This window comes from Sardina pilchardus, chromosome 9, assembly GCF_963854185.1.
Source record: "Sardina pilchardus chromosome 9, fSarPil1.1, whole genome shotgun sequence".
Lineage (NCBI taxonomy): Eukaryota > Metazoa > Chordata > Actinopteri > Clupeiformes > Clupeidae > Sardina > Sardina pilchardus.
In genome coordinates, this window is record NC_085002.1 from 29,480,545 (window position 1) to 29,498,044 (window position 17,500).

Here is a 17,500-nt window from a genome sequence, read left to right on the forward strand (position 1 = left end):
CAGTTCAAAGGCTGAATGCCATTTACTGGCGAGGCCTTAGCACCTCCATCCCAGTGGGACCCCTCGCAGTGATCACTGCAAAGTGGCCCTTTTCACAACAGAAAAGAGCGAGGGGAACAAAAACAGCATTTGAGTGCACACACACACACACACACACACACACACACACACACATCAGTACGAGGAGGATGACAAGTCCTGCGCCGCTGGATTTTCACGAGCGACTCTGTCGTGCCACCTCTTCTTTTCCCCGAAATGGAGCGTGTCCAAAGTGCGAGTGGTGTGGGGGACGATCTGCCGTGCTTTAGCGGCCACTCAGACACGGTGGTGTGGAGGTCACTAGCACCACCTCCGAGGGGGAAGTGCCCCGTCCACCACCACCACCAACACCACCACCACTGCTGGGGCAGACGGGTGGGGTTAAGAGGGTCGTGCTCCCCTCATCGCTCCTGGGTTGACAAGCTCTCCGTCTGCCCCATGGCCTTCACCAGCGTGCCGATCCGTTCTCCTGCCCCGGGAATCCGTCTTGTTTATCTACTCCTCGTGCTGTCTGCCATCCCGTTAGAATGCACATCGGCTCCCCCGCAGGCCCGCGCGCCAATGCTGATTTATTGGGAGCCTGGGCTGCACATTTAGGTGCCGAAATATAGACCTGCGAAAGAGCGCGGCAGTATAGTATTTATCTTCCTACTCAGTATACAAATACCCAGCTGTTTATAGGGAATAGAGCGCATGTGTTGGTTGGAATTGACTCTCTCTCTCTCCGTCGCTCTCTCTCTCTCCATCGCTCTTTCTCTCTCCATCGCTCTCTCTCTCTCTTCTCTCTCTCTCCCTCTCTCCTACTGTGACTCCAGTGCCCTAGAATAACCCTTTGGCTCAGCTGTTAGCTGAAATTCTGTGACGCCTTTGATGAGGTTCGGCCAGATGCATTTTGTGAGTGGCCGCTATCATCCAGTGCGTGGCATATCTGGAGGCTGACATTTCATTGGGCAACTTTGATGCACATGATTGCCTCGCTCAAAATGGCCTCATCTTGTTGATGGATGAACTAATGTAATGTAAAGCCCAGGAAAAGGCTTTGGCATCAGACTCCCTTTGACTGTAATAGAAGCCCACTTACATCAAACCATAATCACCTCAAACTTCAATAGAACTGGCCCGGACTCAATGTAATCAGAGATATCAATTTCCCTGATTCGGCCTCATGAAAGAGTGACCAACACTTTAGCTTTTCTCTTTTGCGCTAATAGCCGTAGAAATCACTGCACCTCATTTGGACAGACCTCACTCTGTTTTTAATGGGACGCGAATGGATATAAGGTGACTTTGAGTCGGCCCGAGTTCCTATTGTGACAGAAGCTTTTATCTAAACTCGATTCAAACGCCGAGGTCTCCATTTCAGACGCAGCGGTGAAATGCTGTTTATGCTACACCCAATAGAGTTATTAGCCTCTGCCTGGCGGTCCGCGCCTTCTGCCTCTCATTAGTGCTGCCTGTGATCTTCCCCGGCGATTTGGGCGGCTTTTTGATTGGCGGAGCACGGCGGCATCTGCGGCGCCGCTTCCCTTTCACATGCTAATCATAAACAGGCCGGTTCTGTTGAGGTTCTAAACAACCTGGCTGTGACTGGAACTCTTGGCCACCGAGGGAGACTTCATAGTTGAAATGATAAAGGCCTTCCTTTGTCCCTTTTAACACACAGAGAGAGAGAGAGAGAGAGAGAGAGAGAGAGAGAGAGAGAGAGAGGGAGGGAGAGAGAGAGGGGTGAAGAGGGAGATAGAAAGTGCATTCCTTTCAAGGCAAGTTCTCATTTGTGGGATGTTTGCAAAATATTTATTTAATATTGGATTTATTTGTTTATTTGCTTGGCTATTGTGTTAGTAAATAGTGGCACCTGTTTAGAACCTCTACTGATGTATAATGCCGGAGGCACTCTCCATATTGCTCTTAGTTCTTCTCCGTTTTGAAATCACACATACTACAAAACACATTTATCGGCAAATTGTTAACCTAAAGCGACGTTGTTGTTTTCATTAATTGCATTAGCTTGTTCATCACTATTGGTCACTGATTATCCCTCTAAGCCCTGAGTAAAACTCATTAGTCTGGAATGCATGTTCCTTTTGTGTGAGAGTGACCATGTTTAAAACCAGTATCCTGCGGCGTGAAAATAAAAGACAATTAATATTTCAAAATAGCAGGACAGGGTTTTTTTTTTTTTTTTTTTTGAGTGGGCTGGCTGACCACAGACAAGGCTGCGCTCCGTCGCCGTGGAGATGGAGGCTTTTTGCATGGGAGCAGACTGGCCTGGTGGCGCCTCGTGCCCCTCAGTAATGACACTTCAATTATTGATTTTCCACTTATCAGATTAGCGCCAGCGTCTGAGTCCTCTCTCTCTCTCTCTCTCTCTCTCTCTCTCTCTCTCTCTCTCTCTCTCCTCTGCTCTCTCGCTCTCTCTGTGCCTGGCGTCTGCCCGCATTACCGTGTCCAGACCGCGTGAGAAAAGGTCAAACAGACGAGCCATCGTGATTTTTTAAAAGGCCACTGTGAATTCCCGCACATCGTGCCCGCCAGGGCCCACGCCATCGCTGCTGCCCAGTCCCCGAGTGCCCCCGCGTCTCCGCACATTACCCTGGCGCTGCTCACCACTCTGAAGGGCATGAGAGAGAGAGAGAGAGAGAGGGAGAGAGGGAGATAGAGGGGGGGGGGGGTGTTTAACACTCATTTATTGGATCAGTCCTCAAACCATGGAAATAGAGTGAGGGGGAGACATAGCGACACGAGGAAGAGGAGAGAGAGAGAGAGAGAGAGAGAGAGAGAGAGAGAGAGAGAGAGAGAGAGAGAGAGAGACAGAGGAAAAGAGAGAAAGAGACAATAGAGAAATATGGAGACAGAGAGAGGGAGGAAGAGAGATAGATGGAGAGAGAGAAAGCACAGTGAGAGAGAGAGAGAAAGAGGAAGACATAGGGTGAGATTAATGAGTGAGGATGAGAGAGAGAGAGAGAATGATTAATGAGTGAGGGTGAGAGAGGGACAGAGAGAGAGAGAGAAAGAGAGAGAGAGAGAGTTTGTGTTTGGGAGCTGTGAAACGCACACGCGGGGATGACACATATGAAGCCGTACTGCAATAATTAGGGCATGGCGCTCAGCGGAGGCCAATCATGCAGGGCCATTACACATCCAGGGCAGGAAGCATATGGGGCCTGGCGCTCACACTGGCCTCAACCCACCCCACACCGCACCGCCACCACCACCGCCATCAGCGCCACCACGGAGGTGAGCCGAGGAGGAGGAGGAGGAGGAAGAGGAGGAGGAGGAGGAGGAGGAGGAGGAGGAGGTGCTCTGGGAATTTTGCCGCGTTTAAATGTGTGAAATGGGCCGCTGCCCAGCAGAGAGAGCTCAGATCCTCACAACCACACCCCTGGGAGCACAGCCCATCCCCACAAGCACAGGCCAAGGGGGTTGCCTTTTGGTGTGCCTGGGTGTGTCTGTGTGTGTGTGTGTGTGTGTGTGTGTGTGTGTGTGTGTGTGTGTGTGTGTGTGTATATGTGTGTGTGTGTTTGTGTGTGTCTTTCTGTACATGTGTGTATGAGCGTGTGTGTGAGTGTGTTTTTCTGTGCATGTGTGTGTTTCTGTCTCTCTCTCTGTGTGTGTGTGTGTGTGTGTGTGTGTGTGTGTGTGTGTGTGTGTGTGTGTGTGTGTGTGTGTGTGTGTGTGTGTGTGTGTGTGGCCATCTGGGGTGGGGGTGGGGGGTTGGGCAGGGCTGAGGCGAGAGTGGCGTGCAGCTGCTCCACGGGGGCACAAGGAGACGGGGCTGCAGCTGACTTGGGCTCCCCTGCCTCCACTTACAGATGCTGGGATTCAGCTTCTCTCATGCCATCTCTCCATCTCTCTCTCTCTCTCTCTCTCTCTCTCTCTCTGTCTTACTCTCTCACTCTCTATGTTGTTTTTTCTCTTTCACACACTCTCTTTCCCCCTCTCTCCCGGTCTTATGCTCTCTCTCTGTCTTGCTCTCTATCTATGTTGTTTTCTCTCACTCTCTTATTCTCACTCTTTTCCCCTCTCTTTTTTCCTCTATACTCCTCATCTCCCCCTCTCTGTCCTTCTCTCTCTCTCCCTCACTCTCTTTGTCCCTCCTCCAGTGTGTTAGGCCTCCAGAGAGCACCCCAGATTACCCCGCTCATCTGGCACGAGGGGTAAATAGGCGCTTTATTGCCCCCAGATAAGACACGTGGGAGCGGGCGCTGAGGAACACTCTGACTTTATCTGACTTAGCAGGAGTGAGGCCAGCAGCGCAGGGCCCTCTCATAATTGCATATTAAAGTGACAACTGGCAGAATTCTCACTATTTGTCATAAGGTAGACGGTATTATGGTGGGTGGTGGTGGTGGTTGTAATGCTGGTGGTGATGGTTGGGGGTGGAGGGCTGCTGGGTGAAATCCATTTCAAGGTGCTCTTAACAGAGTTTTTCTTTTTTCTGCTATAGAAAATGACTGCCTTGCAGACATCTGTGATTTGCAGAAAATATGCATAGCGAGAGGCACTTCATTTGAGATAGTTGCCAACTGAATGCCAGTGAACTCTTGAAGGAGAAATAAAAAGCCCTTTTTGAGCAAAATATTGCCTACAATGCCCACCAATAAGATAATCAACTTTGTAAGCAATTCTTGGCAAGAGTTTGGGAATTTCAGTCCATACAGTACTGTAGGTGTTTACACATAATGATGAAGAAATCGTTGTGTAGAATGTTATCCCACAGCTTGTTGGTAGCTGGCTGGTCGATGCACCTGTGTGAAGCCGTTGGACCTATAGGGTTAATACAGTCCAATTGCCCTGTTTGGATTCCACAGGCAGTATGGCTGCTCAATAAGTTTGAGAACTGCTTGTATTACTATTGATTTTGAGTCACCAGTAAGTCACTGGTAGGGTCTCTATTTCGTTCAAAAAGCTATTTTCATTCCAAGGCACCATTATGCTCTCCCCACCCCGATAAAGAAGCGAGGCACTTATGGGTTTATATTGAGATAAATGGTAGGCAGAAGACGCCTATTCAGTGAATGCTTTTGTAATTTGTTTTGCTTTGGTAGTGCGGACTGGTGTTGTGCCTTTTCCAGTGTTGTTAATAAATCAATGAATCAGAAAATGATAATGTGCGCAATTACAAATACTCATACTCCCTAAAGTATTAGGAATCAGGTAAGCATAATTGTGCTTTTTGATTGAGCTGGACAATATCCCCTGGGCATTTAGCTTTCATTGGTTTTAGGACTGTGAATGTGATGCGTGGTAGTAGCATGCTGTTGCCTTGATGTGTTGTCAATCCTCAAAGAGATTTTCATAGTCAAAATCAATGGAACATGTTCTGGTTGTGCTTCTGTCTCTGGTTCTTCTGTGACACAGAATCTGTGTGATGAATGTGTATTTGTTTACACTGACATTTGAAGTAAACATCGCAGAAAAAAACCAAAATGTGCATTATTTATCAATGTTTTTTCTTCTTCTGCATATTTCCATTTCTTAATGTGTATGCATACTGCATATTGGGCTCTGAACTGCAATCAGTTGAAAGTGTGTGTGTTGGGCTCCCACCACTGACGAGCTGTCACGCCCGCTCTGCCTCATTGGGATATAGGTGAGCCCATGTAATGGATATGCAGTGCAGGTAGTGTGTGAGGGCTCCACATAGGCTATCCAGTCTGCCTGCATGTGTGAATTACATCAGGTTCTGAGGCACCCCTGCGGTGTATGGCACAGTTATTGGCAATCATTGATGGTAGGGGGTGATGGGCGTCCACGCGAATGCCTGATGTAAAACTGAAGTGGCTGGTGTGAATAAGAAATTTAATCAGCCCCCGTTCACTGGGTGCCGGGATGGCCTGGTTAGATGCCTCGCTAGATTGGATCACTACTCTGAATTGATTGGCCTCATCCGAGCTCCAAGGTTGGGAAGATTGATATCTACTTCGTCTCTGACCCATTGATGTGCTTCAAATAATTTCGGTGATGAATCGCTTGCTATCTGCATGCCGCCCCGTGTCTTCGCGCGGGGTTAGGGACCATGATCCATCATCAGGGAATCAGAGATGGCGGGCGAGATTCGGCCTGAAAGGAGGCCGGCGTCATCCTAACCTTTCCCGCTCACGATGCGATTACCTGTTGGGAAGCAGATTTCATTAGAGCGCTAAGAGAGAGACGGCCTGGGAGTGGTCGGTTAAATCAATGGATTGAGGGTAAGAGGAACACTTGACACCAGCGCGGAAGACAGTGGGTCATCCGTGTGGATTAGATAGATAGAATAGTAGTCGTTGGCAAGATAATTATGGAGACCTTAATAAATGACTGCAATTTCAATTAAAGTGGCGCCCTGAGACCGTTCATGTAATTGCTACAGATAATCGGCTAATTGCTATTCTCTCAGGACGGGTTGTTGGAATTCAGACTAAAAGTTGTCCTTTTTTCCGGGTTATCCCATAGCCCACATCTCCTCATACCTTGGTGTTAAACTGTCAGCTGTAATGGGTTGCGGCCTTCCCTCAAGTGAAGCCATAAAACTACATATTGCCTCATAAAATTTAAATAAAGAGGAGGTAAAAGTGTCGACGGAAACAGCTTTACATATGACCCTTTATAGATTTGACTTGCCTCCAATATGACATACGCACACTGGCTCTGGATGGGTACACCCACTGTATAGTTTTTACAAGTAGAAGCTGATGAATAAAACTCTTGCAGTAAATTCTACAAGTTTTAATGGAACACCTGCAGGTGGGATTGTGCTGCGTCTGGAGTAGGCCTACATGCAGCTGAAGGATATTCTTGCTAACAACTTCTCTCTCTCTCTCTCTCTCTCTCTCTCTCTCCCCTCCTCTGTGACTGTAGGCTCCTTCATGGTGGTCAATGCCTCTGGACGTGCCTCAGGACAGAAGGCTCACCTGCTCCTCCCGACGCTGAAGGAGAACGACACTCACTGCATTGACTTCCACTACTCCCTGTCCAGCCGCGACGGCTCCAGCCCCGGGTCCCTCAACGTGTACATCAAGGTGGACGGCGGTTCCCAAGGCAACCCTGTGTGGAACGCGTCCACGGTGACGGAGGGCTGGGTGAAGGCGGAGCTGGCCATCAGCACCTTCTGGCCCAACTCCTACCAGGTACGCACGACACGTCATGCGCTGTGTTAGGCTCGCTGCCATGGCAGGGCACTGGTGAGATGGTGTTTTTCATTTGCCCTGTTATGGGAGAATTGATCTGTTATGCCTCGTGTTTATCCACAACAAACACAAAGGACGGATAATGCGACATGAAGAGATACCGAATGCTCCCGAATATGCAAGTTATTATTCCGTAAGAAAGGTCAGCTCAGTGGCTGACTGTGGATCCGTCATTGGCAACTCAGTGGCATTTATGTTCAGACAAGGTTACAACCTTGATTCATCTATTCAAATGTATTTTCCCTTGGATTATGTGTCAGCAGTGGCACGTCCAACTCGTATCAATCTAGTGCATAAGTGTAGCCTTTACCTAGTCAATTGATGGTGCGTAGGGCAACATCCGCTGATTCGCTGATAGCAGTGAATAATATACTTGCAGCCTCCGGTGACCTATCTTAGAATTTTAACAGCCATATGCAATATTCTGTAAATATTACCAAATATATAGATCAAATAGGCCAGTTTGTTTCAACATTTCATTATGGGAGTGTTTACAACACTGCATGTGGTCAAACAGATGGGAGATATTTCATGACTACAATAAAATACATGGCAAGTGTTAGAACATTGTATGCGAATGCCTTTGTGTGAACAGTTGACAGTTGACTATAGCGGCGGCTGTCCTTGACAGCAAGTGATAAAATGCGTATTTGGAGGCACAGTATTGTTGCACAACCTGACGCATAGTTTGCTGTGTTATTGAAGTAGGCGGAGGACACTCAATTAGTTCGGCCTGTTTTCTGTCCCTCAGTAATTCTCTACAGCGATGTGGACAGAATGAATGAAAAATAATGGTTCATGTAAGTCTAGGCATCCCAGTGGGTGAGGACAGTCATTTTGTAAGACAGGAAGGAGACAAATAAGATGGTTGAGGCTCTGTTGGATGTCTCTGTATGAATTTAGATACCCTGAGATGTTATTGCACAGGTACTCAATAAGTAAACATACCCAAGGTCTGTCAAATGAAGCGGCTTATCATATACTGTAGCACACAATGATAATAATTTTCAGCGCTGGCCATGTTTGCATCATTATTAACTCTAGGCTGGCTTTTACACAGTGAATACCAATGTGAAGGATCAACAACATTATACATGGTAGAGGAGGGGCACATAGTTATGAAAAACATCACTTTCAGCCGTGACACCGGCATGTTAAAACATAAGGAACATTAACGCATAAGTATTACAATTACCCCACTCTCAGAGGACTGTCTATTTCCACATACGGTATGTGCATGCTGCTGTTTTTCACTTAGTGAACACACTTTTCAAGAGAACCAAGGCATTAAAATGGTAATGAGGGCTGGTGCCAGAATCCAAGCAGACCGCCAATTTTCTTAGAACCGTCATTTGGGCTTCACAACACTCCTAGGCAACCTTTCGGCACCACAGCTCTCAGCCAGTTTGCCCTAAATGGGCTAAAATGACGTTTTTCAGTCCGCGAGCCCTCAGAACGGACATCAGACCAGCACTTTAGTCACCCAAGTACAATTATCCTTGCAATCACCGGCATAATCTTGCATCAGAAAAGAGCACATCAAATAACCTTTGAGACATAATTTCAGTCCTCGTTTTATACTTCATCAAAATGTGCCTGGGCCTTTCACACTCTCAGATATACACAGCTTGATGCTCAAGTCCCTTGCTGTTTCACTTTCAACATACGTCAACATGTCTCTATTCGCAATCCTTTTAAAACAGATGGAATTATACAAATGTGTCAATCAGCAAAATTATATTTTCCCATATCATTCAATGAATAAAAAAACACTTACTCAAATACTAATCTTATATAAATATTTGCTCCTATACAGAGAAACACGTGTTGTACACATAGAGACACATAAAGTGCCACAACTGACTCTCAGTTGCTAGCACTATCACATGTCTTTCATTATATTAAACATTTAATGTTAGGTTGCAAAAAAAAAAAATAATAATAAAAAAGCTTCTTAACTGAATTGAATTGAACTTAATGAATTGCTTGTTAAATATCAGGTTTTGATGTCTACAGAGGAGTCTGACTGTGGGCTATTAAAGGACAGAGAGTGCCCCACTGTGTGCCTGATTAGAACAGGGGGGTGGTGGCAAGACAGATAAGTGCCCAATTTTACCAAATAAATGTCTGGATCAAATTCAGCCTTTTCCCGCAATTCCATTCTGCTGTTTGATGTTTCAATTCTATTTATCCACTTAAAGCTCGTCTTAAGACCTGTGGCAAAACACTCTCACAGTCAACATAAACAACAAACTTTCAACGACTGTTTGGAATAGCTTCCTTTCACTTACACTTCATTTTGTGGATGGAAATTTGATGTGACATTTTGTCAGGCTATAGCACAGCTGAAGTGCCCCAAAGTGCTTCACGCCGTGGCCAGCTGTATGATGTTTCTTTCGGCTGCAGTTGCTCAGATTTAGTTGAGCCTGTCATGACAGACAACTGCCCTGAAAGGGAACGCATTTACTTTTGGAAGAGGTGAGCATGTAGCGCCATAACGACAGATGGAGACTAGCCGTAAATATAGCCAGTGAGGGAGAGTGCAAATTGGGTGCCGTGGACTGTCCCTCGCACCATCTGATGGCGATTTCTCCCTCCCAAAGGGGCTTCACCATCACCAGCATTCATCCCGTAGTGGTCGGCGTGTGAATCACCGTCACTGTTCGCGTGGCGCGTCGCGTCGCTTCGGCACAGCCCTCGGCACTCCTCGCCGATAATCACAGTAATGACGGCCGTCAGAGGTGTGCGGCGCTCGCCGATTGCCGCTGTCACGCTGCTATTACGCGCCGGCGAGGCTGTCGAGGGCTCGCGCCCGAACGCCGACGGGGGAAGTGGGAAGGTGGTGATTGCGCGGGGAAGTCAAAGCCCCTGTTGAACATGCCCACGCTCTTTGATGTCTTTGCCTCCCTTTGATTTTTAAACCAATCAACCCTTCATGCCTCTCTGTCTAACTAACTCCTGGGGAGTAGAGGGTCATTTCATTTTTCAGACAAAGGAAGTTAGTGACAGAGAGAGAGAGGAAGGGGGGCGAGAGAGGAAGGGAGGGAGGAGAGAGAGAGAGAGAGAGAGAGAGAGAGAGAGAGGGAGAGAGAGAGAGAGAGAGAGAGAGAGAGAGAGAGGAAAGGAGGTTGGCTGAGGCAAGGAGGATTATTATTTGTGCTGCATATATACCTGCAGTACACTTTGTGTCAGTCAAAGGGGAGTAGGCACACCAGAACAGCCCCAGTATAAACGCCTCAGTAGACAATCTGTAATCCATGCGCGTGTCTCAGCGTGATTTCCTTGGCTTTATGGGATATATCACCGAAAACGTCCAAAATGTTTGCTTTCCTGGCAAGGTGTATCAAATGAAGTTACATTTAAATAAATGAAATCGCGCAAAAGTAAACATACATTAATGAGCTGAGCTTAACTGGGAAAGTGAATTAGGTGCTAGTAGCGGTTTCGCCAATAGCCTCCGGGAAGCCATATGTTTAACACAGCCTAACATGGCCACGTGGTAAGTACACTCTGGGTTCCGATGAATATTTAACACTCCTCGTGTCTGAGTGTACTCCTGGATGTGCTTACTCCGCTCCGTTGGTCCGCATGCACTGAAAGCGATCTGCCGTCATGGTAACTGTCAGAGCGGCGGCCGCCATGCGCAGATGTCGATGAGGCAGAGGCCAGAGGGGGGGTGAAGGTCACCCCGGGCTCTCCCCTCCCTGTGCCCCTCGTGTGCCCAGGCTCTCTGGGCCCAGGTTGGCATCCCACGGCATGGCACACTTGGGGACGCACATGTCCCTACCACATGGCACATCCTCAGTGGCAAGCAGTCATGGCAGTCTGCTGTGTGTGTGTGTGTGTGTGCGCGTGTGTTTACAGTATGTGTGTACTGTACTTGTGTGTGTGACTGTGAGGCATGTGTGTGACTGTGAGGCGTGCGTGTGTTTGTGTGTGTGTGTGTGTGTGTGTTTACAGCATGTGTGCACTGCATTACACTGTGAGGGGTGTGTGTGTGTGTGTGAGTGAGAGAGAGAGATTGTGTGCGTGTGTGTGTTTGTGTCTTTATGTGTGTGTGAAATGAGGACAATTTCATGGGACCTTGCACAACCTTTAATTATGATCGGCTCTCCCCAAAGTGAAGAGTGGCTTCCCATCCCACGACAACCTTCTGTTTACGCAGTGAGTCAGCAAACATTAGCATGCACTCTGGCAACGCTAACTGGCTGTCTTGATCCTCACAAAACTAAGCACAGCCAACTCTGCGTCCCTCGACGTCTGTGTATTGTGTATTGTGTGTGTGTGTGTGTGTGTGTGTGTGTGTAAGAGAGATAAAAAAATCAACATGAAGAGTGTGTTCTCCGAGCGTGTGTGTATGGGTGAGAGCTTTGTGAGGACAGGGATGAGGAGAATCCGAGATAAGTGAATTTCATGTGGAGGTGATCAGTTTGTCCAATCACATTAGCCCCGTCCAAACAGGTGCCTTCACTGCAGAGAGACACCACCAGTGGACACTAGGTCAGACATGATGTTTACACCAATACTGCTCTCAAATGGCCACTTTGTTTTTCTTTTCTCTCTCTACCTCCCACACACTCCCTTTCTCCCTCCCTCCCGCTCTCTCTCTTTTACTCTCTCCCTCTCTCCGCTCTCATCCACTTTCTCTCTCTTATCTCTCTCTTTCCCTCTCGCCTTCTCCCTCCTTCCCTCTTTCTCTCTATCTACCACACTCCACTCCCTCCCTGCTCTCTATCTTTTTTACTCTCTCCCTCTCTCCACTCTCATCCTCTCTCTCTTATCTCTCCCTGCCCCCCCCCCCCTTTCTCTCTCAGGTGATATTCGAGGCGGTGTCGGTGCAAGGCCACCCTGGCTACCTGGCGGTGGATGAAGTGCGAGTGCTGGCCCACCCCTGCCGTGAGTAACCCCCCCCCCCCCCCCCCCCCGCCCCGGTGACGTGACTCCTGCCTTTTTCTCGCTCATCCGAGCAGCTGCTCCGCCACTCCTGCCGTGTCGTTCAGCAGGAAAAAAACGGATAAATAAATATCTAAAGTACAGAAATCCCACTAATAATAATAAAAAAACGGATAAATAAATATCTAAAGAACAGAAATCCCACTAATAAAAAAGAAAAAAACAGGCCGGCTCCAGCCTGTCTCTAGCTCTGCTGGCGGGCCAGAGGGTGCCATGTGTGAGGCTGAGGGGGCCGAGAGAGAGAGAGAGACAGGGGAGCAGGAGGAGAGAGAGAGAGAGAGAGAGAGAGGGAGGAAGAGAGAGAGGGGGAGAGAGAGAGAAAGGGAGGAAGAGAGAGAGAGAGAGAGAGAGAGAGAGAGAGGGAGAGACAGGGGAGCAGGAGGGAGAGACAGATTGCGGGGGCAGAGAGCGGAGAGACCCAGGGCCCTGTCATCATTTGGCCCTGACAGAAGGGAGTTACCTCAAGTTACTGCTCCAGTGAGGCGCCTCGTGTCCCAGTTGGACACTCGAGTGTTTCCAGAAGCAGAAGCAGAATGGCACTGTGCTGTCATGGCCAAATATGTTTGCACAAACACAGAGTTTACTCTGGGCAGTTGGTGGCTCTCTAGCAATATAGATGTATAGCTTCTCTGTACGACACAAAAGGCAGTGCAGACAGTGAATACCAATACGGATTCTCTGTGTCTGTCTCTCTCTCTCTCTCTTTCTCTCTCTTTTGCTCTATCACTCTCTCTCTTCTAAAATCTAGACTTGGAGAAGGGCCGAAGTTTAGGACGGGACACTTAAGTAGAAAACCGCAGAATCAAAATCCGATTACGAACGGAAATTTGCGGTCGGCGAGACCGCGCCGGCGATTCATGCGTAGTTGTTCCGCCATGAATGTCTGAATTGAATGTCAAGCTGGTCTTGAAAAGGGATGATCAATGCATACGCTATTAGCCATCCATTTGCAAGAGTAATGGAATGGGATAGGAAAAAAGGCTAGCCAATGCCATCTCAATGCCATGTTTGACCATTTTACACTACATTTAGCTGGAGCGCAAACATTTAACTTCCTGGAGTTTGAACCCATCAGCAGGGACTTTGCAAATTGGAATGAATGTATTAAGAAAAATCAAAGAAGACGATCTGACGTGCATATTTGCCACTCTAATGCAAAACTACACAAGTAATAATCCAGCCTAAAAAAAAAACTGTGTTTGTGATATTTGTCAGTCTTTCTGATGCATGTAAGCTATATTTAATTTGCACATAGATAAAACACACGTACGTATCTAGTCCTGTGCAAATACCCCTCTATGTTTACTCTGTGCTTTGTGCTCGTGTGCTTTATGCCTTTTCCCTGGATAGCTTCTTGTGTGTTGGTAAATGTCAAGAGGCTCTGGTGTGCAGTGGGCTGTTTGTAGTGCGGCGGGGGTTTTGTGTTGTTTAATAGCCTGCTGCGCCACTGGTAAATGCCAGCGGACTAACATGTGCTCTCGCTGGCTGCTCTCGCTGCGCCGCGCAGGTAAAGCGCCTCACTTCCTGCGACTGCAGAGCGTGGAGGTCAACGTGGGCCAGAACGCCACCTTCCAGTGCATCGCCGGGGGCAAGTGGTCCCATTATGACAAGCTGTGGCTACAGGTGCGTACCTCACTCTCACATCCACACGCACGCACGCACGCACGCACGCACGCACGCACGCACGCACGCACGCACGCACGCACACACACGTACAGATACATACAGGCACATACTGTACACGCACACATGCTCATTCATGCATGCAGGCGCTCATGTCGATGTGCATGTTGAGCAGAGAATGTGTGATCTATAAAAAACAGACCTTCATACCTGTGTTTCTGCACACACACACACACACACACACACACACACACTTCATGCAGATATAAGCATGAGATGTAAGCATGCTTGAATTCACTCACTGAATTATGTACATATACTGTACATGCACCAATCCATAAATGCTAACACAGTCACACACACACACACACACAGACACACACAGACACACACACACACACACACACACACACACACACACACACACACACACACACACACGCACACTTGTGCGCATCACATGTATTAAGGCAGTCCTTCTGTGATGTTGTAAGGCTAACAGCTGTGTCCAGGCTGGAATGTGAAGCACCACTGATGTGCCAGAATGGTTTGAATTGCCTGCATTAGCGCGCGGTCCGTGCCCTCTCTGTGTAAGCAAAGATAAATGAATCAAATCAGAATCATCTGTGGGCCCGTGTAGCTCCACATTAATGATGGCCCAAGGCTATTAGTTAAGACCCTTGACCGTTGACTCTCTCTCCACAGTTTTTTTTTTTTTTTTTTTTTTTCCGCTAATGCAGATTTGGTAGAATGGCTCCGTTTGGCTGGCGGGACTGATGAAGAGAACAGTAAAAATAAGTCACGGGCCGAGTGCTCTCTCGCACACAAGAGCACTGACCTTCTGAGGAATTAGCATTTCTATTTCAGTGCAAATGCTGCGTTTGAAGCACAACTCAAGATGCAACAGTTCCAATTCTAAATACCAACAGCTACATGACTATATATATATAACACACAACATAGCTGCATATTTTAAATCTCCTTTCAAAGACGTCTTTGGCAGAATAAAAAAAAATCACTCCGGGATGTAAACTAGTTCTATTTATGCTCATAAATCTTTTACACCCAAATATTATGTGTATCATATAGACGCTACACTGGCTCATTAATTATGCAGGAACGTTGCGAATAATCTGCCGTTCAGCAGGCTGATTGGTGGGTGGTGTTCCGCCACGCTCGGCTGGCCAGCCTGTGTCTGATTATCGGGGCCCAATCTGTTGCTACTGTACGTGGAGGGGGATGTTTGCCTCTCACTCAATTCATTTGCATTGGAAAGCGTGGCCCCGAGTCACTCAGGAGGTACAAACCTGAGGTACACGCTGAAATAAATTACCCCAGGGAGTTGATGTCGCTGTGTTATTTCTGATCCACTGGATGGTATATGTGTGTGTGTGTGTGTGTGTGTGTGTGTGTGTGTGCGTGCGCATGTTTGTGTGTGTGTGTGTGTGTGTGTGTGTTGGAAAGAACTCTCTGGAGCAGAAAGGGAGAAAAAAAAAAGCCCAGCTTGTCTGAGAAATAACATTTTCCTCTGGCCACAGCTGTAAGCCTCCTTTCATGGCTGCCATAACACAACACAAGAAACAATAAAGCCACATTAAACCCTGTGTTCATATCGGACGCTCTTAGTCTCAGTCACACATGCATGCATGGGTGCGATATCACACTGCGGTTGCTGAGTGACATTCGAATGAGTTGATGGTCATATTCAAAATGAAGAGACCACTGCAAATTTGAATATGACCGTCAAGTCATTCGAATGTCCTTCAGCCATCAGAAAAATGTGCAGTGGTCCCTTCTTTTTTTCCAGAGAAACAGTACATCTGTGCCCCCATGTGTGTGTGTGTGTGTGTGTGTGTGTGTGTGTGTGTTTCTGTTTACATATAATGTGTATATGTGTCTGTCTCTCTGTGTGTGTGTGTGTGTGTGCCCAGCAGCAGTGGAATGGGAGGGACACAGCGCTGATGGTGACGCGGATGGTGAACCAGCGGCGCTTCTCGGCTACGGTCAGCGTGGTGGACACGTCTCAGAGAGGGGTCAGCAAGTACCGCTGCGTCATCCGCTCAGACGGAGGCTCCGGCGTCTCCAACTACGCAGAGCTCATCGTCAAAGGTGTGTGTCTTTATCCGCATGTCTCCCTGCCACACACACACACACACACGGACACAGACACACACAGACACACACACAAGCACACACACACACACACACACACATACAGACACACACACACACACACACACACACACACACATACAGACACACATACAGACACACACACACACAGACACACAGACACACACACACACACACACACACACACACACACACACACACACACACACACACAGACACACACACAAGCACAGACATACACACACACACACACACACACACACACACACACACACACATACACACAGACACACGCAGGAGGAAGATGTTGATGCTCATTGGGAGCCGGTGTGCGGTGGGATCCTCCAGAAAGCATTACCCCTGCGCGCTGAAACCCGTCATTATTTCAGCTAGCTAACAGTCTCTGGGGCCGCCACTGCAGCCCAGTTTGTTATGCACAGACGGCCTCCTTTGTCAGCAATACCAGAGAGAGAGATAGAGTGGGGGGTGGAGGGAGAGAGAGAGGGAGAGAGAGAGGAAATCTTTAGAGGAGAGAGGGCTGGGGGGGCAGCCATAAAACGTTTCCATCTGTGAGGAGAGGAGCGCACCGTTGCTTGTTAGTGGCCATGTGTTAGATAGCAGACAGAGAAAGATGCTCTCTTTCTCTCCCTCTCTCTCTCTTTCTCTCTCTCTCCCCCTCGCTCCCTCGACCCCAACCTCCCCAATCTCTCTCTCCCTCTGTCCCTCTCTCTCTTTCTCTCTCTCCCTCTCCTCCCTCTCCCTCTACCCCCAATCTCTCTCTCTCCCTCCCTCTGTCCCTCTCTCTCGTTCTCTCTCTCCCTCTACCACCCAATCTCTCTCTCCCTCTGTCCCTCTCTCTCTCCCTCTATCCCTCTCTCCCTCTCTCTCTCTCCCCCTCTCCATGCTGTGTGATTTGTGGTGGTGGCGGTGGCAGTGGCGGTGCTTTCCCCTTAGCCAACAAGGCTTTTAATGCTGCTATTTACCCCCTAATCTGGGCTTCTGATTCACGCTCACTGCCCGCACGCCTCCTGGGGGGGGGGGGGGGGGTGGCGTAAGCGGGCGCCTCCTGAATACGGGCCTGCCAATAAGCCATCCCCGTGCGACACCTGTGGTCCGCGACGGGCGACGCAACCTTGAATTGTCGTGCACCTGGCGCTGGGGTTTGGCACCGCCGCCTGGCGTCCCCGAGGCCCCTTTGTGTCGTGCGAGGGGTTTGCTGCGCGAGGCCCGGGCTCCGCTTTCGGGGGCCGAATTGGCCGCTCTCTTCCTGGAGCTCAGCGTGGGCACGTCCGACTGACTGACCGCTGAGCCGTTTTTTTTTTTTTTGGTGGGAAGTGGACACGCGTTTCCTGGCGCGGGCGTCCAGCTGGGCGCTCAGGTGATGGCCGTTTAGGAGCCGTGCCCGACAGACGCGCACGTCCAGAGGGGGAGAGTTTGACCGCAACATGGCAGTGTGTTTATCTCTCTTTTTTTCCCCCGTTTCTTTTTTCAACACAGCGTTATGAGTGCTGGCACTGGTGCACTCATCAAATCAACCCCAAGGACACACATGCAAAATACCAGCAGTTCCTCTCTCCTTATTT

The 17,500-nt window shown here is 48.6% G+C and overlaps 1 protein-coding gene across 1 annotated transcript in view; it reads left to right on the top strand.

Moving 5' to 3' along the window:
• Positions 1 to 17,500, top strand: part of ptprt (protein tyrosine phosphatase receptor type T) — a 178,959-nt gene that overhangs the window by 15,248 nt on the left and 146,211 nt on the right. Inside the window, exons 2-5 of the mRNA XM_062545106.1 lie at positions 6,880 to 7,148; positions 12,023 to 12,104; positions 13,669 to 13,784; positions 15,719 to 15,893. Coding sequence (XP_062401090.1) covers positions 6,880 to 7,148; positions 12,023 to 12,104; positions 13,669 to 13,784; positions 15,719 to 15,893 — 642 coding nt within the window. The remainder of the gene's footprint in view (positions 1 to 6,879; positions 7,149 to 12,022; positions 12,105 to 13,668; positions 13,785 to 15,718; positions 15,894 to 17,500) is intronic.